The following is a 23,323-nucleotide window of genomic DNA, read 5'->3' as shown; positions in this document are numbered from 1 at the left end:
GCGAAGCTCAGTACATTCAAGCTCATTCCATTCATACATATGTTTGTACATATATGAACACAAATTTGGGATAGGTCAAGATCAGCGCTAGAAAACTTTCAATATGTATTTCTTTGTCAGCAAAAGAAAAAGCAGTGAATTACAACACATACACGTACAAACATAGTTGCTTGCCGAAGCTGAGAGTACATTCTATTATTAGCTTTTTCTCTTTTATTGTGGGGAGAGCGCAATGATACTGATTTTGTTTTTATTCTCAATATCTAACTGCATTGTATCATTTTATTGTATGGCGTTACACATCTCAGGGTTTGTTTATATTGTCTTTGGTTCCACTTTGAGCATAAATATGCGTTTATGCGTTTATGTATGAGTAACAAGTAAGAGGTTCTAGTCGGGAGCTCCCGACTAGGGGATACCCTGAACCCTCTTCTTCCAACATCAAATGCATATACATATTCTATTTTAGAAGCTATATGTCAAGTTTGCTGACTCTAGCTCTTATTATTTACCAAAATTGCCCAAAAAACAGGATATCAATATCGATTTTGATCGATTGCTTGGAAACGGAGTAAGTTATCGATTATCGGAAACAACCCCATTTTTAATGGGTTCAGGGTATAAAAAACAAGTAAGAGGTTCTAGTCGGGAGCTGCCGACTAGAAAATACCCTGAGCCCTCTTATTCCAACAGCAAATGCAGCTCGCGCTACGCGCTCATTTGTAGTAATAATGATAAATTTAAAAAAAGAAAAACAATTTTCCTTCCTCAGGGTTCGAACTCGCACCCGACCGCTTTACTTGCTGCCGACTCTACTCAACAGCCACACCAATAATTGAGTGCTAATTAGTAAAAAAACGAATTAAAATAGCAGCACAGAAAACAATACAATCGCAATTGTAATGCTGTTGATAGAAGTCGAAGCAGAATCTCACGAATGTGTGTGTGTACATGTATACAGAAATTCTTGGAATTCGCGTTAACTGCCGCTAACACGTGGGCAGTCAAAACATATAACTTCTGTGTGTTTTTTAAGCGATCGCTATGAAATTTTGTACAGTACCATACATATCTTATTGTACCATAGAAAATTTGTGTATTCTCAAAAAGTAAATTGCATTTAAATTGTAGCTTAAATTGGTGGGCAATACAAGTTGGGTTATTAACTTGATTTATAGCTATCAGATAGTAGCGGGGAGGTGGCGATAGGTATAAAATGAAAGATACTTGATGTATGTATATACTATTCTAGAATAAACATATCAAGTTTGGTGACTCTAGCTCTTAATATTTACCCAATTTGCTCAAAAACAGGATGTCGACACGAGCTCGGCTGTTGATGCTGATCAAGAATATATATACTTTATGGGGTCGGAGATGCTTCCTTCTGCCTGTTAAATACATTTGCACAATGCATTATATCCTTTTAACCCATTTTCAATGGGTTCATGGTATAATAAGATATTCTTTAATACATGTATAAAACTGTTTGTGCTGACTGACTGAATGGTGATCAACGCAGCTGAAATTTTCAGTGTAGCTACCTTTTGTGCAAAGGTGCACGTTAAGACGGGCTTTCAGTAAATTCCACCGGCAAGTGTGAAAAAATCGTGAAAGCTTCTCGGTGAAAAGTGCAATTCAAAGATTTTGTGGTCAAGATTTAAGTTTTGTCCGATTTGCTTCACAATGAATACGTGTTTCAGCGATTTGGGCAATTCCACCCGCAACAGTGGTAAATAAATTTGTGGAAAACGTTTTTAGGAAAGTTGTTAGTTTTATATATGATTATGCATATATGATTTACTTGTATGTTTCACTAACTAATTACATACATTTTGGTAGATCCCAATTTTGGGCAGATGTCGAATTAAGCCCGCGACTTCTATATGAGAATATCTAATGTTTTCAATATTGTTAATAGAACGGGTAATTGCAAATTAAATTGTTTCATTAAAGTTTGAGAATACACGGAAAACCCAGACTTTTACAAGTATCTAGACTCAAGTATGCATGTGTAAGCCCGGTTCACGAGCAAAACCTGGAAGGAGAGCGCTGGCTCGCACCGTGAACTGAACCATCGACATCTCTTTTCTGGGTTGCAGCCGGGTGTGTGGCCTATAAGAAGCTTCCTCCTTCTCAATTTTAGGAGTGTGGAGTAGAAGCGGAAAGTATCCTGGGCAGTATCCTCTGACAACCATAATTTATCACAATAATAGCTATTATAAGAAGAAATCCACGCAAGAGGAGATCCACGCAAGGAGATTGAAGAGATTGGATTCGATAGCTTTAAATTGTTTACAGATCGATAAGAAATCGATTCTATAGTACATAATTCACAAAAGAGCCTGCTTATAAAAACTCATTACTATTGTTCAAGAAACTTTATTATTTATACAAAAAAAAAAAAAAAAACAGCTCAAATCCTGTAGATATTAAAAAAAGTATTGTATATTTTGTGAGCACTTGTTTTAGTGGATATTGTCCCAGGCACATGCCAACTGGTCCTCCTAATAGATGTAACCCCCGTTGGAGGCATATTTGGTGTCCAGGCCGCTGTAGCCCGTGCCGGCGTAGCTGGTCAGTGCTGGCAGATAGGCGCGCGAGGGCGTGGCATAGCTGTTGTACTGCGGCACCGTGGCATAGCTGTTATAGCCGGAGGTGACCGCCGGGGCACCGTAGCTGGAGCCGAGGCCGGAGCCCGAGTAGTAGCCGCCGCTGGAATAGGCGCTGCCCGTATACGAGGGATACGTAGGATACGTGGGATACGAGGAGTACGTCGAGTAGCCGCTAGCGCCGCTCAGCGGGGGCAAATAGTTGCGCGAGAGGGACAAATGGGAGACATCAGCGGCGCACAATGCCAGGGAAGCAATCAGAACAATGGCCGTAATGGAGGGCTGTGCAAAAGGCAGGCAGACAAGAAAGTTATGAAAGGCTACTATATGCAATATACTATATACTATATACTATATACTATATACTATATACTATATACTATATACTATATACTATATACTATATACTATATACTATATACTATATACTATATACTATATACTATATACTATATACTATATACTATATACTATATACTATATACTATATACTATATACTATATACTATATACTATATACTATATACTATATACTATATACTATATACTATATACTATATACTATATACTATATACTATATACTATATACTATATACTATATACTATATACTATATACTATATACTATATACTATATACTATATACTATATACTATATACTATATACTATATACTATATACTATATACTATATACTATATACTATATACTATATACTATATACTATATACTATATACTATATACTATATATATGCTTAATTTGAGTACTTTAGCGTGATTTTATATATTTTTAATTGTACTTCAAAACTTGTTGACAACAACATATATCACATGGTGTTTTATTTCATAAATAGTAGAATTTAGTTTTCACACTTTCGAATATTTAACACAAATACTTTGTAACGTTAAAAAAAATAGTCACACTTTCATATATATAGAAACCCGCTTTTGCAGTGCCGCTGGTCATATTTTCACAGATTTTCATAAGTACTTGCCATTTTAAGGATTTGAGGTCTCAAAGTCCTACGTAGTTAGACAAATATAGTTCCTAGAAGAGTTATGCACTGGGACAATGCTGCCGAATGACTGTTGCTCATCTTGGCATCGAGTGCGCGTTTTATACGCTTGCAAACAAGCTTGAACTGTTATTAAATTAAATATATCGTGCGGACAGATTTTACAACTAATTTTATCGCCTTTACCGCACTGCTAACATGTCGACGGACAATGCTCATTACTCAAGCCAACAATGACTGAAGCCGAAACCCAGACTGAAACTGAAACTGAACCGTTTAGAAATATACGGCGACATGTTTAGCTGTTTTAGCGGATCCCACGATCCCACGACTCATCGACGGCGAACGCCCAATTTTGGTTGGTCTTGGAAAGCCCACGTTTTGGGCTTTGGTAGCTTTTGTGGTGCTTTTTATACCCTTGCGGAAGGTATTCCACTTTTGTCGCACAGTAAGAGACTCTGCTACCCCTTGATCAGTATCATCAAGCATTTAATTGTTTTTGTTTATGCGAGTTTCATCATGAATATATCATATATGGGATGAATAAAACCTTCTAATTTGCTTTACTACAATCCAACATTGGTACACTATATTACATAAAAGAAATGAGTATTTACATCAGATTGTTTTCAGTTTCTCAAAATCTAATCAAAGTTACTATTTCTTCTAGTTTTTATAGCAACAGTCGTACGGAAGTAAAGTGTTCTGCATAAGAACAGTTCTAAATATTGAAATAGAGTGCATAACTGCCAGGGTATTTACACTTCGGTGTGCCGGTGTCAGCTCTCTTATTTTTTTCGGTTTTGTTATTGTTTTTATGACCCTGCCACGCCTTGCCTCACGTACTCCACCTCTCCTTCCGTGTTGTTGAGATGCGAAACGTCGCTTGGCTGGCTTTAAGGGTAACATCGTCGCGCGCTCTTTTTCTTTAATTATACAATTTATATTTTTTAAATCTAACTCTGGTTATTGTTTTGTGTTAAGTGCCCTTGTTGTTGTTCGTGTTTGTTGTTTTATGACATTTCGCGGTCGCCGGTCTAACGCTGTTGTCTTATATGACTCGCTGCTCATAAATCTTAAAGTTATTAATTGTTGCTACATCACAGATTGCAGTCCATTTGCTGTATCTCAGGTTTTAGCCCGGGATCCGATTGCAATAATTCTTTGTCTGGCCCAAAAATGACCACGTTACTTGATATCAAAACAGCTTCGATGTGAGATCATTAATTTCATATTATTACTATTTATATTTATATCAGAATATCATTAAATCAAATGCTATGTCATTCTATAACAAGAATACAAAAGTTACATCCTCAATATCATTAATTTCGCATTTCTAAATCCGTTATCCAATCATTTGAAATTTCCGATCGCTTATTGGCAACATCTTCGTTATGGAGTTGCCACTTACACATGAGGCTGCCATTTATTATTGAGCGTGTGGACACACTGCCCACGCTTATTGTCTGCGTTTTTCGCAGGAAAACCAATATGTAAATAGAAGGAAGAAAAAAAATGTAGCAAATCAATAAGCACACCGTTTCGCAACGCTGCAAAATGCCGCGCCGTGAAAACAATAAAGTTGATATCAAGCCCAGCTGGATTGCTGATTCCCGCAACTTTTTTACCCATGTAATTACGGATACTTTGGAGAGTCTTCGCAAAAACTCCATGATTGAACTAAGCCACCCTGAGAAAATTGCGCTCTCCCAACTGGAGACACAATGGATGCAACACTACATGCCCAGCAAGCATATGCCGGAATCGAATCCCTGCCCATTACCGGTTCCCAAGCCAAAGCCGCGACGGCCTACCGTAAAACCGAGAGCAAAGGCAGCCAGTAGAGCAAAGCCAGATGCGCAGTCTGTGGATCCCCACACTTTGGATGACCATGTCAATATAGTGTATCGCATTTGCATTCCTCCTCTGAGGCCCCATTGGCAGTGCCGCAGCTTCGATCTCAGTATTCCTGCACATGTGTGCAAGGAAAATTTAATTGAGCAGCTAATAACCTGGCAGCTGCTGGACCGCATTATGGAGCTGCCGCAGGAAGAGGCCACGGCGATGTTTCAGAAGCATGTGAAAAAACTGCTGTAGATGCATGTTGATTAAGCAGGCCTTACAAAATAAGATATATTTTAATACATAAGTAAGTATATAAGCGTAATATATATATAAATGTATGTATGTATGTATGTATGTGTGCATGTATGTAATTGGTTTGTGAAACATACAAGTAAATCATAATATGCAATAATGTGAGGATTGAAATTGGCACAATTCGTAAATCTAACGCTTACATGTCTTTTTAGAGTATTTCAACAGTTATAATAACTGGCCACACTAAATGTAACGGCACTTGGCCGAATTTCGAAACTGGAAGCTGATCAATTGCAGTTCATTGCAATTGAACATCATTCAGTTCGCTTTTTGCATTTCAACGTTTGCGTTGAATTTGCGCATGCTCGTTGCATTTTGTTAATCATTGATGTTGAACGTTTACTTTTGTGTTTTGTTAAATGTTTAATTTATGAAAAAGAACGCAGTGAATAAAACCACAAACTGCTGCACTAAAAGCAAGTATCAAATGTAAGTGGCAAATATCGCTGGAGTTAAATTTGTTGCGTGACATAACCTCAAATGCACACGTGGATTTTTTTGTATAGGGCCGCAATCTTGCGGGATAATCATGTGCGAACACAGTGCCATGTGCGTGGCCGGCAGTGGAGTGGTAAAAACGTCAGCCGGCGGTCCTGGTGGCTTTTGTGCCTGTGCCCTGCAGTGCTGCTGCTCGTTTGCGGTGAGGCTTCTGCCGCCGCGACGGGATCAGCGCACGCGAGGTGCGATGCAGATCAATTCCAGTGCAGAAACGGAGTCTGCATCTTACAGGCGAAGATGTGCGACGGACGAAGCGATTGCACAGACAACACGGATGAATTGGAATGCGGCAAGTGAAGAAATTCTAAAATCGAACCTAACCTCACCTAAACAAACCTAACCTCAAACTAATGTACATTATATCTTTGGACTGCAGACTACAAGATGTGCCGGCAGCCGCATTGGTTCCCGTGTGCCCAGCCACACGGTGCCTGCCTGGCAGCGGAACTAATATGCAACGGCGTCGACAACTGTCCAGGCGGCGAAGATGAGCTTCAGTGTCCGCGTCGCCTGGTATTCAACTTCGGCCGGCGCAATTGCAGCCAATATGAGTACATGTGCCAGGATCACAGCTGCATACCGCTTGACTTCATGTGCGACGGCAAATCGGACTGTGCCGATAACTCCGATGAGACAGCTGGCTGCAAACAGGCGGCCACCAGCTGCACCAGTGGTCATCTCTGCAGCAACGGCCGTTGCCTGCACCGCAAGCAATGGCTCTGCGATGGCGTCGATGACTGCGGAGATGGCAGCGATGAGAGTGACTGCGGTGAGTCTTGCTAAACAGATCAAGGATTTGTTTAAGTACAGCATGAACCCAGCATTAATCCCTTGCATTCAAAATTTTGCTTTCCAGAGAATCTTTGTCAGCCGTCTATGGGAAAGTTCATGTGCCGCAATCATGGCAGCTGCCTGCCGCTCAGCCAGGTGTGCGATGGCCAGCCCAATTGCTCGGATGGCAGCGATGAGAGCGAGAGCTGCCGTGCTAAGCCCGATTGCAGCACAAAGCAATGCCCGCCTAGTGCCAGTTGCCACATGATGCCCGCCAGCGGGGCTGAATGCTTTTGCCCAGACGGCTTTCGGCTGTTAAAGTTTAAGGATAAATGCGAGGATATTAACGAGTGTCAGGAGCGGGATGACTTGTGCAGTCAGCGCTGCGAGAATACATCCGGCGGATATCGTTGTGCCTGCGATGCGGGCTACGAACTGGATGCCAGCAACAATCGTACCTGTCATGCCCTGGATATTGGCTCAGGGAAACAGTCCGCGCTGCTGCTTTACACCACACAGGTGACTGTCATGGGCATGCATCTGACACAGCAAACGCATCAGCGCAATCATGTCTTCAGCGTGGCCACCAATCTGAGCAAGGTGATTGGAGTGGCCTTTGATGGCGATCACATCTACTGGACCAACATACAGAACGAGGCGGAGAGCATTGTGCGTGCACGTGCCGATGGCTCCATGGCGGAAATATTGCTCACATCTGGTCTGGATGCGCCCGAGGATTTGGCCGTCGATTGGCTGACGCACAACATTTACTTTTCGGACAACATAATGCGACACATTGCGGTCTGCTCGAACGATGGGCTCAACTGTGTGGTGCTGGTTACCCAAGATGTGCATCAGCCGCGCAGCCTGGCGCTATGGCCACAGCGTGGCCAAATGTTCTGGACCGACTGGGGCAATAAGCCAATGATAGCGCGCGCTTCCATGGATGGCACTAGATCCCAGCCGATTGTTGCCGACAATATACACTGGCCAAATGGCATTGCATTGGACATGCATCAGGAGCGCATCTACTGGGTGGACGCCAAGCTGGGCAGTGTTCAGACTGTGCGTCCAGATGGCAGTGCACGGCGCACCGTGCTCGACGGCATGTTAAAGCATCCGTACGGACTGGCCGTATTCGAGGATCAGCTGTACTGGTCAGATTGGGGCACAAAAAGCATCCATGCCTGCGATAAGTTCTCCGGGAAACAGCATCGCATCTTGGCACGCGATCGCATCATTTATGCTGTCCACGTTTATCATCCGGCCAAGCAACCGCAGGTGCCGCATCCCTGTGAAACGGCGCGCTGTTCGCATCTATGTCTGCTCGCTGAACCGGATGCTGGTGGCTATTCATGCGCCTGCCCGGAGGGAATGACCCTGTCACCGGATGGACATCGCTGCAGCCAAACCGAGAAGAAGCAGCGTCTGTTTATTGGACTGCGCCAGGTGCTGCTCGAGATCGAGCACACTTCGTTCGGCCGTCACGTAGTCAGCGCGTCGCACACCCTGCCCTGCCGCATCAGCGAACTGGCCTACAATAGCATCAATAGCACCGTCCTCATTGCGGACAATATGCAGCGGGCGATCTTCGAGTACGCGCCCCATCCGAGCGAGCAGCGCCTAACCATGTTAGTCTCCCGCAATTTGGGCAATATCAGCAGCCTGGCATTTGATCATTTGGCTCACAATCTCTACTGGGCAGACATGGAGCGTCATGTTATTGAGCTGCTGTCGCTGCGCACCGGACATCGTGCACTGGTGCGCTTTTTTGCCGGAGATGAGCTGCCCATCGGTCTAAGCGTGATGCCAGCCGAGGGTTATATGTTTGTGGCGCTCAAGGCGCGCCGGCACACGCACATCGATCGCGTGGCATTGAGCGGACGCGGCGCCCAGACCCATGTCTTTGAGGAGGATCTGGGCGATGATGATATCAAGTTCGCTGTCGATTATGAGACGCACACCATGTACTGGTCGGACAGCGATACGAGTCGCCTCAGCTTCAGCAACTATCGCCAGACGCATGCGCAAATGTTTCGCGGCAAGTTCCGGCGACCATACGCTCTGGCTTTGGTCAATCAGGATCTGTTCTGGAGCGAGCTCGGCACACCGGCCATCTACTGGACGCACAAGAGCAATATGGGCCCCAACAAACGCATCGAGATCGAAACGAATCCGCATCTAGGTCTCGATGGTGACGCTGCAGCCGCAGCCGCCTCCTATATGCGCCTCACGCTGCCCGTTCGCATACCGCTGACGGCCAGCGGGCGAGTGGTTGCCAGTTTAACGCCGCATCCCTGCCAGCAAGCCAACGGAGGCTGTTCGCATGTGTGCGTCAGTGCAGGACAATTTGACAGAGCGTGCCTCTGCCCCGCCGGCTTCGTGTATCGCGATGCCTTCAATCGCAGCTGCACTGAGGCCCTGGACTGTGAGTTCCGTTGCCGTTCCTCCGGCGAGTGCCTGACCATGGCACATCGCTGTAATGGTCATCAGGATTGCGCCGACAGCTCCGACGAGTCGGACTGCGACAACATCAAGCGCGTCAAGGTCAAATGCGGACTCACCCAATTCACCTGCCATGACGGCGAACGGTGCCTGGATAAGAGCAAGCGATGCGATGAACACAAGGACTGCGATGATAACTCGGACGAGCTGCACTGCGCCCAATTCGGTACGTTACTTTGCTCCAATTAAACTTTCAGTCTGTCAATCACTCAATCGATCTGTCAAATAGACAGTCAATCAGTAACGCAATCACTGAATCTGTCGACAATCTATCTAACTATCCGAAAGTCGTATCATTCATATCATATGTCCAACACTCAATCAGTCTGTCAATCATGCATTTCCATTTCGCCCCTAGATAAAACCAAGCTCTGCCACGCCCACCAGCTTGCTTGCGACAATGGCAAGTGCGTGGATTACAGCCTAGTGTGCGATGGCAAAAACGATTGTGGCGACAACACGGATGAGCTGCGCTGCAAAGAGGCCGCCAGCTGTGATCATGGGATGTTCCAGTGCAGCAGCGGCTCGTGCATTGCCAGCAGCTGGGAGTGCGACGGACGCATCGACTGCAGCGATGCCTCCGATGAGCACGACAAGTGCGGCCAGCGCCAGTGTCCGGCGCAGATGCATCGCTGTCTGTTGGGCCAGTGCCTCGATGCGCAGCTCGTCTGTGATGGCCACAACGATTGCGGCGATCTGTCCGATGAGCTCAACTGTGAGCAGCGCAACGGCGCTGCTGCTGCTGGTGCTGCAGTCAACATAAGCTGCGGCACCCTGACCACGCCCATGTATCAATGCGCCAGCAATATGCAGCTCTGCCTGGACATGGCAGTGCGCTGCAATGGCAGCGCCGAGTGTCCGCGCGGCGAGGACGAGGCCGACTGCGGCGAGCTATGCAGCATCTACGAGTTCCAGTGCCGCGACAGCAAACAGTGCATACGCCAGGAATTCCGCTGCGACAAGGAACGCGACTGCGCCGACGGCAGCGACGAGGAGCACTGTGAACAGTACGCCAATGGTAACGAGACTGGCACTCATCTGGCTGGCGAAAGTGTGAGTGCAAGGCGCGCCTGTAAGTCCCATCTGTTCGACTGTCACGATGGCGAATGCGTGGACATGTCGCACGTGTGCAATGGCTTTGACGATTGCACCAATGGTAACGATGAGGGACCGCAGTGCGCCAGCGCCTGCAGCAAGTCTCTGTGCCAGCACAGGTGCCAGGCAACGCCGGCGGGCGCTGTCTGCACATGCCTGGAGGGCTATCGATTGGCCAGCGATCAGCGCAGCTGCGTGGACATTGATGAGTGCGCCGTCTCCGCCGAGCAGCAGCCGTGCGCCCAGCTCTGCGAGAATACGCCGGGCAGCTATCAGTGTCAGTGTCATGCGGACTTTATGCTGAGCCAAGATAGAAGCAGCTGCAAGAGCATACAGTCCGGTGCCCCGCTGCTCTTCACCAGCTACAACGAGGTGCGCAATCTCAGCGCACATCCGGTGACGCTCTCGGTGGCCTGGTCAGCGAATGATACGGCCATCAGCGGCTTCGATGTGGACATGCGCCGTCAGCTGGGCTACTTTAGCAGCGAGGAGCAGAACATCATTTACCGAGTGAACTTGCGGGATCGCAGCCAAATGGCTGCACTCGCTCTGCGCTCGCCCAGCAAAATGGCCGTGGAATGGACGACGGGCAATGTCTATGTGATCAGCGGCAGGACGCCGCAGCAGATAAGCGTCTGCAATTTTGAGGCCAAGATGTGCGGCAGCATACTGCAAATGTTGTCAAGGTTCAGTCTGAAGGCGCTAGCCGTGGACGCGCACAAGGCGCGTCTCTTCTATGTGGCAATACGCAGCGAAAGCTTTGGCCAGCCGATCACACAGCTTCATATGGCGCGACTCGATGGCAGCCGACGGGAGCTGTTGTTGCGGAAGCAGCGCAGCTATGTGACAGCAATTGCAACCGATCCCCATCAGCAGCTGCTCTACTTTGTGGATCTGCATAGTCACACTTTGGAGATGATCAGCTACAAGGGACGCGGCAGTGGCAAACAGCGGGAGGCGCATGTTTTGCTCCAGAAGAGCAATGCGCTGCTCCAGCCGACTGGACTGAGCATCTATGAGAATCAAGCGCACATTGTCAATATGGGCGCCAAGGAGGCGGTGAGCTGTCAGCTGTATGGCCAGCGCACTTGCAAGGCCATCAATCTGAATGTGCTGAACGCCCAGGATATTATTGTTGCCGGTTGGTCACGTCAGCCGGCGGCAACAAAGAATCCCTGCAAGCATGCCCACTGCTCCGGCATGTGCGTGCTGGGCGACTATGGCTATGAGTGCATGTGCGGCGATGCCGTTGTGGCCGAGACGCAGCAGTGTCCACACGGCAGCACCAATGAGCTCGACATGAACTCGCTGCTGTCCAGCGAGCAGCGTTCGGATAGCAGTGGCGATGGCGACGGCAGCGGCAGCGGAGTCGTCTGGCTGCTGGCCATACTGCTACTGATAGGAGTTGTTGGCACCGGCATTGGGTACATGTTCTATCAGTGGCGGCAGCGCGGTCATCGCGATCTCAATATTAACCTGCATTTCCAGAATCCTCTGGCAACGCTGGCCGGCAAATCAATCCAGGAGATCGGCAACGAAGTGGACATGGCAGGCGAAGGCGGCGGTGGCTGCAGTAGCACAAGCACAAGCACCAACAGCAGCACGGGAACCACAGCCGCCTCTTTTACGGCCGGACGCGAAACGCTTCAGTTTGGCGTACCCAAAATCCTGCAGAGATTACTACAACAAAGGCAAACATCGAACAGCGAACTGGTTACAGAAGTTCCGCTCGAAAACACACGAGTAAGTGGACAACTATCAGTATACCCCTGTAACCCTGGATACATCTTCCACCCTATAATCCAAAGCAATCCTTCTCTAATGCATATTTATGTTTTAATATTGATCTGCTAAAATTTCTTCAACATTTTCTATCCAACAGCAGTCAAGCGAAATACAGTCGCTGGTCAATGGACGGGGAGGTTGTGGAATGCCGAACGTCCTGGTATCAGGCCCTGGCGATGATGCCGCCTCAGCCGGACACTACGGGGGAGATTACGCAAGCGATGATGTGCATGCACGGCTTGTACCATAGGTGATCAGAATTGATCCAATAATAGCAATGTTAACTAATCAATTTGTAAATTTGTGAGCGTGTTATGTATTTCTATTTGTAATATTTATATTTTTGCATTGTGCATTAGGGTGCATTTTCATGTTATAGTTAAATGTATAGCATACGTTTAGGGTGGCGCAAAAAAAAAACATTTATATGGAATTGTCGCTGTAATAAATACTTGGTATCAAAACAGAAATTAAATAATTTATTATACACTTTAAAATCCGATCATAATATTTGCACAATCCTATAAAAGCATTTTAAATTGCACTTGCTATTTGTGCATTGGCTGCTTGCAGTGGCTTCACAACTGTGACCACTGTTAGCTGTGCCTGCTGTTATGTTACAGTGGAACCAAAACTGTAAAAGCTACTGTTAAAATTTTAAAATCATGTAACGGTCAGACGTTATCAGCTCAACAGCTGCTAGCTTGGTATATTTAGAGGAGCAAGAATAATTTGTACAAAATGCCTTTAGGATTTGTATTATTGTTTTATTTTTAACTATTTCAGTGTTTTTTTTTTTAAGTGCATTCTAGGTGCGCTAACATGTCAGTTTATAAATAATATATCCAAATTTAAATTTGTTATCTTTGAAAGCTTCAGCTGTGGATTCTCTGTGAATGAATGTCAATGTCGTTGGACTAATTTCTATCATTTTTATAATTAAGTTGAAGCTATAAATATATAATCGTTTATCAGCAATAAATAGATTAATAACATGTTATTGACTGCCGACTGATGCAACGTTATATTTAAGAAGGATTTAAACAAACCTAATAGCAATAACAGCTCGATGTGAGCACGTGTCACGCACACGCACGCAATAATAATATATGCACATATATGTATGTAAAAAACGCTCTAAGTTATTTTGTTTGTTTTTTCGTTCCCATTCGAATCACGCACGTGCGCATCTCTAATAACACGCAGCGCCGTTGCTGGTTGGCTGATACTCGGCTCAGCTGTTGTTGCTGTAATACTTGTTATTGTTGCTGTTGCTTACACACGTTGCGCTACGCTCAGGCTGGCTGCTGTTATCACACAGACGCACACACTTGCAGCGGCAAAGAAAGAGAGCGACAATAACAGTGTTGATAGTCACGTGTGTGTTGCCGATACACTTACATGCACACACACACATACACATGGCCAGCTGAGACGCTTAACAGTAACAGCGCGTCAGCCAATAACAGCGTCTGTTGTAGCAGCAACAGTATCAAACAGCAACAGCAGCGGCAGCAACTACATATGCATGCATGTACATATTTTTATACATATACATACATATATATATGTATAGAAATATATGTAAATACATTTGTATATATGGCCAGAGTGGGCTGGTCGTGGCCGCTGCTGGCCGCCGTCGCGACGGCCACTGTTATAAAATAGCTCTACTCTCACATAGAATTTGTCATTCGGCGACAATTTCTAAGCACCCAAAGACGTTAAAGGCGTCCCGTGCCTGCCTGCCTGCCTGCCTATCAGCCTGCCTGTTTACCAGTCAGACTCAAAGCCTTCAATTCAGTTGACGAGTATTCCTTGCCGGAACAGTTGGAACTTAAAAAGTGCGCGCGCTTAAAACTTTAAAAGTCAAAATATTTAAATTTTTATTAAATTCAATTCAAACTAAACAAAAAATTCATTAAAAAATGCCTTTCGCAAGTAAACAAATGCAATCCGTGGCCAGCCAGCAGCTGTCAAAATCGGACACCATCAAGCTGCGTAACAAACACATTGGGTTAGTATAAACAAATTAATTTCCTTAACTATTTCATAAAATATACTACAATTGTTTACATAAACATGTGTGTATGTGTGTGTGTGTGTGTGAGTGAGTGAGTGCATAGATTTGCAATGCATGTTAATTACGTATTGAAACATGTTATGTTTATGTTTACGTTATGTTATGCGATGCTCGCACTTACATACATATGTTATGCGCATGTTAGGTGACCTTCTGTCAAGCGATTTCGCTGTCAAGGTCAACAAGCGGCATCCCCACACGGCACAGTCATCGTAGTCGTTCTTGTCGTGCTCTTTGTTGCTCTCTGTTAGTGCCACATGCCAGATTGCCTGGGGGAGGGGGTCGTGCCGGGGGCTGTAACAGTGCAGTGCTCTGCTCTGCTCTGCCGCCGTTTTTGTCATCCCATGACAAATGCTAACAAAACTTTTGGCTATTGCCAAACATTCGCGCCCCACTGAATGGGCCGAAAGTAGCCGCATTTATTTTTGGTCTTTATCGATTTCCCGCCCGGCAGCAATAACAAAGCCACTTTTAAATATAAAAGTATATATGCACAATTATTGAACAATACCTGATAATTGTATTTGCGCCTGAAACAATTTCCAGTTCTAACAACGCGTTTACATAAACTAGTTGAGAATTATATCGCAAACGTTTATTGACTGCAAGCTCAAACAAACACGCTGCGGCGCCAACTAGAGCAAATACAACAATAATTACGCCCATAAAAAATGTTAATAATCCTAGGCTAGATACTTTAGCTAACATCCATTACGAGGCGTCACTCCTGCCCCACCCATATCAGTATCCGTATCTGGGGGCTCACCACGCCCTCTGACGGTATTGTGTAGTTGATGACATAGGCCCCGCCGAGAGACCGTAGAAACAAAGACGTCACATCGAACAAGTTTGTTGCAATCGAATGCCATAGAGATAATCGTTCGTTGTTTATTCCTGATATTTCCAATTAGCGCCTCATTATATAAATGTTTAAATTTAAGTTAATTATAATTTGTATAAGCAAAACAAGAAACAGACACAACAACAAATTTGTTCTCCTTTCACTTCTCTTTTCAATGCACTTGACAAAAACAAAAAACAAAAAACAAAACCCGCACCAAAAATGTAAAAAACTCGCAAATATCGCATAATACAGACAAGCCTGTCAACTCTTCTATCGCTCCGATCCATTGAAAATAGTCCGCGGACAGGGTCAGTATATGTTTGATGAGGAGGGCACACGCTATCTGGACTGCATCAATAATGTGGCACATGGTAAGTGATAAACCTTTGAATCTATCTAACATACAATCTTTCAATCCATCTATCTAAATATCTAACTATCTATCTAGAACTCATAACTGTGCGGCGAAATGTATACGCATGTAGCTCGCATCCATTTTTGAAAAACATATATGCATTTATTATACAATTTTTTTTGTGGGTCAATTAATGGCGACGGAGTCGGGACCGGGGCCCGATGAAATGGGCTCGTCAGCGACAGGCCCGGCTCCACGTCCACACACAACAATCGTCCGTCATAATTTCTTTATGCTGATACGTCGGGGTGCATTGTGATAAAAAACGAAAGACACGTGTAAGAGTACGGCGTATAGGACACAGTGATGCCCCCGGTGGGGCAGTGCATGCTAGGGGACTTTGGCAAGTTCAAGGTTGTGCACGTACCCGGCACACAGAACGGCCTGGCCCAGAGCAGACCGGCTCAGCCGGCTGGCCAGACATCGGCGGCATGTTCAGGCCCCGATTGAGCAGCTTTGTGTGATTTGATTCGAGTAGCTGGCGCAAAAACTGACTCAGCCTTATCACACACACGTTGCTTGGGGCTGGCGCTGGGCCGGGGCCGGCCTATTCGTACGTCTGTGTTTTTAGATGCTGCCCGTTGATTTCGGGCCCCGGCACGCAGCGCACGGCGCACAACAGCAGCTGTTGCCTGGGCTGATTAAGTTACTCAAGTGATTGTGGGGTGGGCGGGGAGGGGGGGGGGGGGGGGGGGGGGGGGGGTTGTAATATCAACAACAATCAACTAAGATTGACGTGTGCGCAATTTGCCAATTTGCGTATTGAGAAACTGAAATTGTGTCCAAGTGACACCAGCAGCATGTGCATCTTCACACATTGTTATCCCTTTTTTTTTACGGAATTTTCCATTCAAAATGCACGTTAACAGTGCTTAGCAGCGTCTGCTGTTGCTGTTATGTAAGCTCCAGGCTTGCTGTTAGCTGACAACAGTGCGCTGTTATGCTGATCTCTTCACAGTCGCAGTTTAACAGTTGTGCGCAGTTTTCATATTCATTTCCATTAAATTATTATATATATTTTTTTCAATTTCATTTAAACAATAACAAACCCCAGGGGGGCCTACAAAATTATCATTTGCATATGCTGAGCCTGGGTGCAAACAAATTATAATATTGCTGATAAGCTGCAAAAATGGGCCTGAAATACGCTTAACTACCTACCTACATATATGTACATATACTATGTAGTTTCTATGCACAATCATTGTGCCATTGTGGTTCGTTGTTCCCAACGTTGGCCGATAAGGCCCACTGTCCAGAGGCTGTTAATTATTTATAGCAACTATTTCGGTTGAACCAAAATTATAGCCGATGCGGCTCAGAAGCTCAAACAAATATCAAACATTATTAACCAAACAGGATGAGTTATAAGCTATACATTTAAAAATATCGCTGCCTTATACGTTTGCCTGGAACTCGAGCTCGAATTCTCGCATTTGCCTGGAATTCGAACTCGAGTCGGACTCGAAACAACATTATTACTGTTAAGTGTTTGTGTCCCTGTCCTCACTATCAAAAGTTCAATCAGCAATAATACGAGCTTAAATCATGCCACAGCTTGTTTATAAATAGTTCTATAAAAAAGAATTAAGGTCTTTAAATAGCAGAGCAATTTCGTGGCGAATATATAGAATAAAACACTTATGCGATTTGCTGCAACTTGAGCTATTGGACTATAATCATGAGGCAAAACAGTTTTAATAATAAGCCTGTTTTATTATCAGCATTGAATCGTTCAATCAAAGTGCCAGGGCAAATATCGAGGCTATTTCTGTGCACAAGCTGTTAACGTGATTTCGATTCCATATTCGTCTTGCCCAGCGCCACGATAGACCCCCACCTCACAGCATAACAAGAGTCCAATGAAGTCACCATTCAATACAGAGAATCAACAGAAAGGGGGGGAAAAAAAACATTAAGAAAAATATTCTATAAAACGTGATAAGCCTGGTTGGTGTGCACGTGTTCTCATTGCTGACAACAAGAACAACAACAATAACAACAACAATTTGTTGTTGTTTATTACAAAACTTTTGATCTCAATCGTCGCGCCTCACGCGTTCCAATCGCCACGTTATTCTATGATCTCGTGCTACTTTCCTATCGACAGCGACTGCGACAGCGACGGCGACTGCGACGGCGACTGCGACTGCGACTATGACTACTCGTAGTTGCCGCTTATCAGCTATGGAAACTAACAGCTGAGAGCTTGCCCTGAAACTGGGCGTTCAGGCAACATGTGAACGTCTCGTGCCGAGTGGAAATCTACGCGAGATAACAACAGCAACAACAACAACAACAATCAGAATAAGAGTAAGAATAAGAACAAGAACAAGAACAAGAGCAACTACTACGCACTTTGGCCGATTGTCCGGCTAGCTAACCGACTGTCCGTCCCTCTGTCCCTCTGTCCGTTTGCCCCTCTGGCTGATGTGTGCCCATAGTCTACATTCAATATTTGTTCAAGCCTTACAAACTGAGCAATCAGCGGGGCGTCCATTGCGAGTGGAAAATTCTGTGCAAGATAATGTGAAAAACACTTTTGACACACATGCACACACCAATACATATATGTGCGTGTGCCTCTGCAAAAAATGCGGTCAAATGCGCACTTTGAAAAAAGAAATATTATGAATAAAACAAAACAAAAAATGAACTACATAAATATTGCGAAAAATCAACAATCAGCACTTGACTAATTCTTACACATGCCTACAAAAACTTAAAACTGTTCACCTTAAAGGGCTTAGAGCTGCGCACAGCATAAATATTTAGTTCTTTAAAATAATTGAATTATTATGTTACTTTCGAGCTCAAAGATTGACAAAATCTAGACTGACAATTTGATAAAGAAAAAAATAGACTCTCAATACTTTTTATTAAATTTTTTTTTATTTTTCTTTGATTTTCTATTTTATAAAAGGTAGAAATTGACAAAATATATAATATAGAATATATATAAATATTAATATATTCAAGAAAAAGGTTGTTAGAGATTGACATAAACTAATTTAATACAAAAAAAAAAAAAAAGTTAGCAATTCTTTTATAAACATATTTGGAAATCTTTTGCAAAACAATATTTAACCAAATAATTTTTGATCTGGACTATATACTTTCATTCAATATATTCAAAATATATGCTAGGTGTTCTTTAACATATTTAATTAATTTTTTTTTTATACTAATTGTTATGAAAAATATTAGTAAATTATTACAAATATATTTGTAATTTTGCTTGAGCTGTATAATTTGAGATACATTTTGAAAGCTTCAACGGCTTTCCCCTCTGATCAAATGTTACCGCCACAATTTCACACTCCATAAAGCAAATAGGCCGAATTTTGTTGGACAGTGCCGTGTCGCCCACACGGCGCAATCACAAGCGGCCGCTAACTATTCGCTTGAGCACGCCTAAAAATAAGCATCCAATTCACGTGATGCCACTGTGCGAGCTGGCAGCTCGTCCGTCAGATCTGTGCGGAGTGAGAAGCGTTTCGCTTATCAAAGCGTTTGCGCATCTTCGACTTGGCACTGCATAGACAGGCCCGGGTCCAGGCTGCTCAGGCCCCGGCAGCGGACGCGGGCGATAAACGGGCCGGATCGCGGGTCTCTACATAGTCGTCGACTGATTACGCGTTCGATGATTAGCCCCCTGCCCTACCCAATAGCAGCTCCCTCCTTCGCCGAGCTAGCCAAATAATATGCCACAATTTTGGGGGTCAGTTCGTCAGCTCGCCTCGAGAATCACGTGAAGCGCACGCGATGCCCAACTGGGTGCACGTTTCCTCCAGTGCCGCTGATAAAACGTGCCTCGGCCAGACATTTGGCCATGACGAAATCTATTTTGATTGCCCAACTGGGATTGATAAACTAGCCCCTGGAAACTGGACGCGTGAGCCAGTTCGATTGGGTAACAACACGTGAACCGGAAGATTAGAAGGCAAATTCTAATCTATGATATTTATTTAATAGCTTATGCTGCCTGATTTATGTAAGTGCATGCAAATCAATGTATTTAGGTCGAGATGGCTTCAAAATATATTCAAAACGAGAAAGAAAGGCTATCTTCGGCACGCCGAAGATCTAATACCCTTGCAGACACAACCTTTGTGTGCTTTACCCGTATCTAAGAAGCACGTCGAAAATAGTTAATGCCGAGTTTGGGCAAGATATCTTGAAAAACAAAATGCTTTTTCATACAAAAACTTAATTTTCGACCGATTATTCCTATGGCAGCTATATGATATAGTGGTCCGATCCAGCTGGTTTTCACATATGAGCTGCGTGTAACAGAAAGAGGGACTTCTGCATTCATTAAGATAGCTTTAAAACTGAGAGACTAGTACGCATAGAAACAGACAGATGGACGCACGGACATGGTTATATCGACTCGGCTGTTGATGCTGATCAAGAATATATATACTTTATGGGGTCGGAGATATCTCCTTCTATGCGTTACACATTTCATGACAAAATTATAATACTCTCGGCAAGGGTATAAAAATACACTTAATAATAATAGACTTACATGTATATATATAATATTGCGTATGGCAAAGGTGAGAGCATATTAAGTTATAGAACAGATTTCTCCCTTCGATGAATAACTAAGTTAGTTTTCAATTAATATTTGATTCTTAAGCTGCAAATTGTGTGGAACGAATAAACTCCAGAGCCGCTTCTGGAGTATTTCACTCAGAATTTGGATGCTCGAGGAACTTGAGCTTTAGTTTAGAGCCAGAGGAAATGGTTACTTTTTTGATATATGATTTTATAGGACTGTAATGAGAGATAAAAGATCCAGATCCAGATCCAGATCCAGACTCTACCAGTTAATCATCATATTATGGGAAAAGATCAGAATTGGAATTATACTTGTAATATGTATATACATAATATACCTAGGAGATGTAATATCGCTTGAGCTTCACACTCTCTATAAGGCTTATAACACATAAAGAACATATCGGAATAATAAGGACTTATGTTGACTACATTTCAAAATATCTTTAGTATGTCTTTTAAAAATTCGTGATTGTCATAAATTTCTGCTGCTCTATAAGCCAAGTCATGTCGCCCCATTTATCCATTCCGACTATCATGTCATCAATGGTATTAAATATTAAATATACCTGAACATATATTGACTTTCACTTGCAGTTGGCCACTGCCATCCGGAGGTGGTGCGTGCCGGGGCCCTGCAGATGGCCACCATCTCGACGAACAATCGGTTTCTGCACGACGAGCTGGTGCAGTGCGCCCGGACGCTGACCAGCAAGATGCCGGCACCGTTGTCGGTCTGCTTCTTTGTCAACTCCGGGTCGGAGGCGAACGATTTGGCGCTGCGGCTGGCGCGCAACTATACCAAGCGCCTGGACGTGATCACACTGGACCAGTAAGTGGATGGGTCTCCAGTCTGAGCTGGGCATTAGTCTAATCTGCATAACAAACTCTTGCAGCGCCTACCATGGTCACTTGCAGTCCGTGATGGAGATCTCGCCGTACAAGTTCAATCAGCCTGGCGGCGAGCAGAAGCCCGAGTATGTGCATGTGGCGCCATGCCCGGACATCTATGGTGGCCAGTTCACCGATAAGCTGCACCCGAATGCGGATCTGGGCGCCCTCTATGCTCAGCCCATTGCGGACATCTGCGAGCGCCAGCAGGCCAAGGGCCAGGGCATCGCCGCCTTCATTGCGGAGAGCCTGCAGAGCTGCGGTGGCCAGATATTGCCGCCCGCCGGCTACTTCCAGGCCGCATACAATGCGGTGCATCGCGCGGGCGGCCTTTGCATTGCCGATGAGGTGCAGGTGGGCTTCGGCCGCGTGGGCAGCCACTACTGGGCCTTCGAGACACAGGGCGTAGTTCCGGACATTGTCAGCGTGGCCAAGCCCATGGGCAATGGACATCCGGTGGGCGCTGTGGTGACCACCCCAGAAATAGCACAGGCCTTCTATGACACGGGCGTGGCCTATTTCAATACGTACGGCGGCAATCCGGTGTCCTGTGCCATTGCCAATGCGGTGATGCGCATCATCGACGAGGAGGGCCTGCAGCAGAACGCCCACCAGCTGGGCGAGTATCTGTTGCGGGAGTGCAGCCAGCTGAAGCAGGAGTTCGAGTGCATTGGCGATGTGCGCGGCCTCGGCCTGTTTGTGGGCATCGAGCTGGTCAGCGATCGGGAGGCGCGCACGCCCGACACCAAGGCCGCCCACTGGGTGGTCAATCGGATGAAACAGCTGCACAAGGTGCTCGTCTCCAGCGACGGGCCCAACGACAATGTCATCAAGCTAAAGCCGCCCATGTGCTTCAATCATGAGAACGCCGATGAGTTTCTGCTCGCGTTCCGCGAATGCCTGACCACCCTCACCCAGGAACAGCTGCAGCAGTCAGCGGCGGCGGCGGCTGCGGCGGCCGTTACCACAAACGGTGTCATTGCCACCGCCGCGGACACATTGGCCAACAAGACGAAAATGTTCGAGCGGCAGGATCGTCTCATCAAATCCGTGTGAGTGCCGCAGCCGGATTCTCGCTGAGCCTGTCTTAGTTTTTAGTTACCACACGCAAAGATATTTATATTTACTTATGTTTACTGTTACTTTTTTTTTATTATTATTATTAGCTGTAGTAATATCTTACTGTTAGCAATATCATACGCATATATACATAGTTAAATTCCCTTTTTTTTTTGCTCTGCTTCTACTTCTAGTATCTAGAATTGTAGGCACAAATATTATTATTTTTCTCTATTCTTTTTTTTTTTTTTTTTGTGCTAACTTATGGAACAACAAAGTATATTCGATGTATATATACAAATATTTTTAAATATAAACCAAATAAAATAAAAATCAAAAATCTTGTATTTATTATTTGCCACATTTTCAGTTACACCAACCAAATACAAGGTACTTTAATCAAAATATTATACAAAAGAAGAAAATATAAAGATATATATGTTATATATTTGATATATATATACAGAGTGTTTCATATTCATATTTCGACCAATTCTTAGATATTATTTATGCAATTAATCGAAAAACCTGAGCAGCCCCAGCTAATCGCATATTCTCCTTTGTCGCTTGCGTGTGTCTTGGTTAACATGTGCGCCTGTATTGGTGTGCTCTGGCTCTACGCGCCCCAAACTTAGCCTGGGCTCATATCCGTGTGCCGTGTCGGTGTGTGACACACGCAATAAAAGCTTGCTGGCTGACGTACTTTCAAGGCAAATTTGCCTTATATCTACGAACTGAGCAGGTGCTCTGGACGCAAACATTGAATTTATCGCATAATAATAATACTAATAATAATAATAATAATAATAATAATAATAATAATAATAATAATAATAATAATAATAATAATAATAATAATAATAATAATAATAATAATAATAATAATAATAATAATAATAATAATAATAATAATAATAATAATAATAATAATAATAATAATAATAATAATAATAATAATAATAATAATAATAATAATAATAATAATAATAATAATAATAATAATAATAATAATAATAATAA

General features: G+C 44.2%; 4 protein-coding genes across 4 annotated transcripts; 3 read left to right on the top strand and 1 right to left on the bottom strand.

The window, feature by feature from the left end:
• Positions 1-2,428: 2,428 nt before the first annotated feature.
• LOC115765170 (shematrin-like protein 1) lies at positions 2,429-3,818 on the bottom strand. The gene is made up of 2 exons (XM_030708590.1): positions 3,608-3,818; positions 2,429-2,894 (listed from the first exon to the last, which is right to left on the bottom strand). The coding sequence occupies exons 1-2, from the start codon at positions 3,608-3,610 to the stop codon at positions 2,508-2,510; spliced, it is 390 nt and encodes a 129-aa protein (XP_030564450.1). The 5' UTR covers positions 3,611-3,818; the 3' UTR covers positions 2,429-2,507.
• LOC115765099 (moonshiner) lies at positions 3,517-5,728 on the top strand. The gene is made up of 2 exons (XM_030708484.1): positions 3,517-3,599; positions 5,113-5,728. Exon 2 carries the CDS (start codon positions 5,189-5,191, stop codon positions 5,726-5,728), a length of 540 nt encoding a protein of 179 aa, XP_030564344.1. The 5' UTR covers positions 3,517-3,599; positions 5,113-5,188.
• A 10-nt stretch (positions 5,729-5,738) lies between these two features.
• Positions 5,739-12,870, top strand: LOC115765186 (putative vitellogenin receptor). The gene is made up of 6 exons (XM_030708614.1): positions 5,739-5,780; positions 6,171-6,578; positions 6,666-7,058; positions 7,146-9,731; positions 9,924-12,403; positions 12,543-12,870. Exons 2-6 carry the CDS (start codon positions 6,272-6,274, stop codon positions 12,693-12,695), a joined length of 5,919 nt encoding a protein of 1,972 aa, XP_030564474.1. The 5' UTR covers positions 5,739-5,780; positions 6,171-6,271; the 3' UTR covers positions 12,696-12,870.
• A 1,287-nt stretch (positions 12,871-14,157) lies between these two features.
• On the top strand, positions 14,158-22,636 carry LOC115765188 (alanine--glyoxylate aminotransferase 2-like). Its single transcript, XM_030708616.1, has 4 exons — positions 14,158-14,462; positions 15,625-15,743; positions 20,951-21,185; positions 21,250-22,636. The coding sequence occupies exons 1-4, from the start codon at positions 14,374-14,376 to the stop codon at positions 22,298-22,300; spliced, it is 1,494 nt and encodes a 497-aa protein (XP_030564476.1). The 5' UTR covers positions 14,158-14,373; the 3' UTR covers positions 22,301-22,636.
• The last annotated feature ends 687 nt before the right edge of the window (positions 22,637-23,323 follow it).

This window comes from Drosophila novamexicana, unplaced genomic scaffold (assembly GCF_003285875.2).
Source record: "Drosophila novamexicana strain 15010-1031.04,08,12 unplaced genomic scaffold, DnovRS2.1 tig00000932-arrow-arrow-pilon, whole genome shotgun sequence".
Taxonomy (NCBI): domain Eukaryota; kingdom Metazoa; phylum Arthropoda; class Insecta; order Diptera; family Drosophilidae; genus Drosophila; species Drosophila novamexicana.
This window is presented reverse-complemented; position numbering and strand designations above follow the sequence as displayed.